Source organism: Vigna radiata, chromosome 8 (assembly GCF_000741045.1).
Source record: "Vigna radiata var. radiata cultivar VC1973A chromosome 8, Vradiata_ver6, whole genome shotgun sequence".
NCBI classification, from domain to species: Eukaryota; Viridiplantae; Streptophyta; class Magnoliopsida; order Fabales; family Fabaceae; genus Vigna; species Vigna radiata.
In genome coordinates this window covers 15,364,033-15,370,085 of record NC_028358.1, presented here as the reverse complement: position 1 = coordinate 15,370,085, position 6,053 = coordinate 15,364,033, and the positions used below count along the sequence as shown (strand labels likewise).

General features: G+C 32.5%; 1 protein-coding gene across 1 annotated transcript in view; it reads right to left on the bottom strand.

Annotated features, from left to right (window-relative positions):
* The window catches only part of LOC106769598 (delta(14)-sterol reductase), a 12,685-nt gene extending 7,982 nt beyond the window's left edge, over positions 1-4,703 (bottom strand). Inside the window, exons 1-8 of the mRNA XM_014655282.2 lie at positions 4,491-4,703; positions 4,273-4,390; positions 4,099-4,169; positions 3,900-3,956; positions 2,830-2,921; positions 2,325-2,372; positions 1,088-1,208; positions 954-1,000 (exon numbers count right to left, since the gene is read on the bottom strand). Coding sequence (XP_014510768.1) covers positions 954-1,000; positions 1,088-1,208; positions 2,325-2,372; positions 2,830-2,921; positions 3,900-3,956; positions 4,099-4,169; positions 4,273-4,390; positions 4,491-4,550 — 614 coding nt within the window. The 5' untranslated portion in view covers positions 4,551-4,703. The remainder of the gene's footprint in view (positions 1-953; positions 1,001-1,087; positions 1,209-2,324; positions 2,373-2,829; positions 2,922-3,899; positions 3,957-4,098; positions 4,170-4,272; positions 4,391-4,490) is intronic.
* Positions 4,704-6,053: the final 1,350 nt, after the last annotated feature.

Genomic DNA, 6,053 nt, shown 5'->3' with positions numbered 1-6,053 from the left:
CACAATATAATCATGATAATTAGAGTAACCTAGACACAATATAATCATGATAATTAGAGTAACCTAGACACAATATAATCATGATAATTAGAGTAACCCTAGACACAATATAATCATGATAATTAGATTAACCCTAGACACAATATAATCATGATAAATAGGATAAATATCCTAACACACCCAAAACTCGGCTTGATCCAATACGAACCGCAGATACTAGATCTACTCATCCACCTAATGCAGCTATGACATATAATTCAATTATGTCAATTTATTATCTTAGGAATTCTACAATGGGTAGTAGTACTAGTACCCATAGTCGCAAGATTATGTATTTCTTCCCTTGATGCAGACAGATAAAGTGATTCATGCATTGTGGCTACAAACTTGATCATAGCAAAAGTACTGAGGCATTTTACAGCTAAATAAATTAGCATCGGTGTCACAAACGCCCCACCCCCTTCTCTCTGCTCTAAAAATATTGTAAATGTATCTAGGACTTAGAGGTGTGATGGTGATGGTTTGAGTTTGACCATCCACTAGGCCATGTATACTTCTCCATCCAGGTGCTTGCACTTCCAATGTCACCAGACCCCCTCCAAAAATATTAAAAAAAGTAAAGAGCATAAAAACCTACCATTTTCAAGCCTGCTTTCCATGGCCAACTTATTGATGTTTTTGTTCATTTGAAAAGTATATTATAAGTTAGTTTTAAGACATTTAAATTGCATAAGAAAACAATTTCAAACTAATGTGAAATTTTATAAGAAAATATTGATCAATGCAAAGGTAGATTTTATTAAAAATTCATCGTATGAAAGTTTCTCATTGATTTAAGAATTTTAATTTACAACAAAGTGAATGAGTATCATCATCTTAAAACTTAGCATGACAAGTAACACAAGATGAAATTTATAGAACCCAAGTCTTCTAGTGTAACATATGTAACTCACGTGGATGTCATGTATTCTTCATGTACAAAATAGTCCAGGATGTATAGCTGGAACAAAAATGCAGAAATTCACATGTCAAACACACAATATATACATTTTAATTTGAAAACAGACATTCAAGTTTTTGACATTACTGCACAGAATAGCTGGTAGAGAATCATTGACTGGCTCAAAGTACCATCTTGAATGCTCTTCATAAGAATAGATAAATTGATAAGTAGCCACCCCATCATTCCAGCTCTAACAAAGAAAAATCTGCAATTTGATAATCCATTAAATCCATCACAAAATGCCAGATTGATTTCAGTGATCATTCACACCTCGTTAAATATGCTGATAATGTAATCTTGTTTGCAAAAATCATTTGACATGCATGAGAAATCTATGTACTGTTAGAAAAATTACATCCATGTATCATTATTAAGACTAAGTAGGGTGTAGTGTGACAATCAATTTATTAGCTGTGCTTATAGTCGTACCTAATTATGTACCTAATGCAGTCTCTTAATCGTTCATGTACTCTTGTATCAGGTTTTCATTATAAATAGAAGATTATGAGAGAGATCTCTCAAGCCCTTCAAGATATATTTCTCTGTTTTTAATCTTATGTTGTACAAAAAGTGAAAAAAAAAATCTAAAAAATATGCAACCTAAGAAAATAAAGACAGTGATACTATCATATAGCCAAATGATGAAATATAGAACAAACATTGAAAGATAAAAAAATTAAAATTTGGCCATGAGAGTAGGGAGCAGGAGGGCGCAAGTAACTTAAAAGAATTATTATTCATGTCTTAAGATCGATTTGAAAACAATTTGTCATTCTATACTAGTAATCATTTTTTGGTAGGTTAAAATTACAACACAATACAAACATCTCTTATCCATGCTTATTCTATTATATGATTACTAGTATAGCGCCCATTATAAAATTCCAATTTTTATTCTTTAAAACACATTTATGCTTTCTACTTTTTTTAAGACCTAGTCTGTTTGGCCAGTGTTAAAAAAATAGGATGTCAAAACATGAGACATCTAGGTTGTTAATAAACCTTGCAGGGAAAACTGAGTCAAGTTTCACAAGGAAAAGAGTAGAACAATCTACAGATCATATAAAAATCACCGTTTAGCATTCAGAATAATCATGATGGAATTCCAGATGAGATACAAATTTCATTGGTAGGTTGGGGCAAGATGTATCATTCATAGTAAGATCATAAATCACAATTGAACCAGTCAAGTTAAATGAGAAATAGAAAATACATCTTTCAGTGGCAGAGATGGGGAATAAAAAAATATTTTTATCATGGCTTAAATTGAAAACAGTCAAGTGAAATGAGAACAAGCAAGAAATTTAGGAAAATCACATACTTGAGGTCAATACCCATGAAGTGAGGATTTAGTTGTATTCCAAACCACCTATTTAAATAAAAAGAAAGCAAATACCATCAAGATTAACCATAGAAAAGTAATTCCTTCTGGGGAGCAAAGTTGACCATGTTACTAATTGCATGCCAGTAATTACCATACACAAGAAATATAGAACATAGGAAATGCAAACAGACAGCATTTTGCCTCTAAATGCAAACTCATAGCTACTTACATATTAAATACGCCTTAAATTAAGTATGTTTTCTACCACTTAATATAAGCTCTTGAAGCTACAAAATTTTGCAGTGGTGCCGAGAGTCAGGGAAATACAACTGAAGAGAATATGGGTCATAGAGTAACCTACAGCATGTACATATTCCTTCTGCCAACTCCCTGTTATTTAAGGAGTGGAAAAGTAATATATGATGCTTCCAACATCAAAATGATGGCCCCACTTCTCAATTAAAATAGCCATTAGTTAAAGTAATCTCAATTTAGAACATACCAATCATGTATCAGGTTCCCACTGATATGAGGTTTTAGAGATGAACCTTTACTTTGTGACTCGCAACCAGAAAAATACAATACCAGAGTCACCTGCCATTTATTCGCAAAAGATCAACAAAACTGAATACCAAAAGGGTATAAAATTATCATGCCATGCTGAATAGTAAGAACATCATAAATGATGACTGAAATAAACCATCTTATGTCAAAATTAAGGAGATAACCAAAATGTAGGTAGAAGAGATTGAACACTAACTACAGGAAGAAGGTATTAATGTCCAAATATTGGTCATATAATTTCATTTCATCAATTAAGTTTAAAAATGGATCAAATGGAATAGTTCAATTAAACAGGTGAAGGAATGTCAAAGAAAATTTCAGACAAACCATTCGAAAAGACCACACTCTAACCATTTTCACTAATAATGGAGTAAGTGGCCAACTCCACCCAATAGGATAAGACTATATTGTTGATTGATTATAAAATGGGATATGTTCATATTTTCATTTCTAGTATATCTTTAGGATGGAATTGGAAACTAATTTATTTATACCAAATTGGTATTTACAAATGAGACCCATTATTGGTGAAGCAATGGCCTCCACAACAGGATCGGTGCATGTAACCTATTGACGAACAGTAGAAAACCTTAAATACGAAAAACAAACAAATTAATGTTCAACCTATACTAGTTTAGCATCAAAACGTAACATTCAAGTCAGCCGTAAGTTGTGAACAAATTGCTAATCTCGGGAAGAAACATTAATCCAATAATACATGTCACTTAAAGTATTTAAATAGACAAAGATGACAAGTAACGAATTACACAAAACTACAAGAAAGTTCAGTTTTACAGGTGCTTTTGGTTGTAATCTAATCAAAATTAGAGTTTCAACTCGATAATACAATTTACAAAAGTTCGCATTAAAAATCAACATACATTACTGATACGAAATTTCAATTCTGATTAATACCAAAAACACTTATATAGAGCATGTAAGTTTAGTCCAATAAATGATCAGATGCCAAAATTTGACACTACAAATATCAATTCTAAGCTTACATACAAGAAAACTAAAGAGAAACGTCGTGGACAGCAATTCAAGTCCTCTGTCTGATATGGCCTGCAAGAATTACCACAAAAGCACATTAAACATCTTAACCTCAATCTTCAAGAAAAAAAGGTGAACAATCTAATCCATCTTCCATTTCATGAGTTCACTCCAACAAAACTAGACAAAACAGACAAATTCAGGGAACACATACAGTGGGAGACACAAAACCCATATTGGTACCGATCCCAAGAAGCGCAACCAACAGAAGAAGCGAGAGCAGACCTGAGAAAATGTAAACATAGTTAAAAACCCCCAACACACTTTTTCTTATTTATATATAAAAAAACGACCACATTGTCGTTAACATGCATATATTATAACTGACCATTGCAGCGATAGTGAAGACGAGTTGCATCAGGTAGAGCAACCCCAGGAACAATTTTTCCAGGGAGAATGGATCCAGCAATGGCCAAGTAACTGAAGAACCCCGTAAGCAAAGGAACCTGACCCAGTTTATAAAAGGGGGAAAAGATTGTAAATTGATCATTATTTTCGTATAATCGGTGAAATCGAAGAGATTGGGGTTGAGTATTAAGGACTAACGGAGTTCCAAGATGGCATGAGAGCGTGTAGGAGAAAACCCAGATCCACGTTCGACTCCATCACTTCCGAGTGAGTTCAAAATTAAGATTTTCAATAAAAGTTCGAGGTTTTAGACTGGGCTGTGTACTTTAAACACTCTCAGCCGCAGATGAAAAGTGATAGAACATTGCGATCTACACTCTAGTCCTGAGTCCAGCCATTTTCTGTTTAAAATTAAATATTTCGTTTTTCCGTGACTTCTTTAATCTACTGCAATTTTTTATATTTTTGGTAGCAAAACACTTTCATGTAGATTTTTCAAGCGGATTAGAGTGTTGTATCATTGTATGACAGGTGCATCAAATGGAATGTTCTATGACATAGATTCTTGTTCAATTTTCTGATGATTATATGATGCAGTGGAAATCTTGGGTTTATCCTTCTTTTTCTTAAAAACTAAATAGGTGAAATGATATTAAAATTTGTGTATACTTATAAAGTGAGAGATAATCATGAAATTTTCATATAATATGATAACGTGAAAATTCAGTATGAAAAATCTTTTTCATTATGATGTGGTAAGTGCAATTATTTGTTTATGTTTAGTAGGACACTTCTCTAAAATACATTATTCATATATTGTTTGTCTGTTTTTTTTAATATAGAATAATTTAGCATTGAAATTATTAATCTAATGTAAACTTTAAAAAATTAACTTCAATAAGTAATCATGTTAACTAAGCCCGATTTTAGTCCAATTATGATAAAGATATTGGCACGCCTTTGTGTTTTTGTATAAAAGTCATACTCTTTTTAAGTCGTAATATTTTTTCAAAACTCACACTATATTAAATCATAATGGGTAATGATACTTTTGTTGAGAAAATCTTACTATACACACTCATAACGTGATCCATACAAATAATTTTACTTTTCAATCTATTATGGGTTATTTTCATTAAATTTTGGCAACTTTTAAATATATGCATATTGGGACTTGATCAAATTACAAATACTAAAAACTGACAATAAAATATCAACTTACCTAAAAAATAAAATCTCCTTATTCTATCATAAAATAATATTCTATCTAATAAACACAAAATCATAACTACTCATTCCTCTTTTATCTCTATTAAATCAAACCAAATATTACTATACCCAAACCTAATAAAATAATAAATCTCTAAAATTTAAGTTTATCCCAACAAACTGTCCCATAAACTTAAATTCTTCCTTTATTCTCGACTTCTGCTCCAAGACATCTTCTTCTTATTCTTCTCCTCTCTCCCTTGAACGTGTTACCTTGTACGCACCTTAAGTACTTGGCTTCTAGCTTTTTTAGGTTATGCAATAGACGGGAGGATTAGCTCTGGATCCCCTGCTTCCAGAAATGAATGGATTAGAAGAGGGGGCTGGGTTCTATTTCTGGGCCGGGCGGGAGGTGAAGGCTAAGATTGCCCTCCCGGTAAGGAAGAGAGGAAAAGGGTGTTGTCATCTAATCTATCTCGACCAGTTTCCCGAGGCATGGAAAATCTATTTAGCCCTTCGTTTCGCCATTCGTTACCTTGTACGCGTTACCTA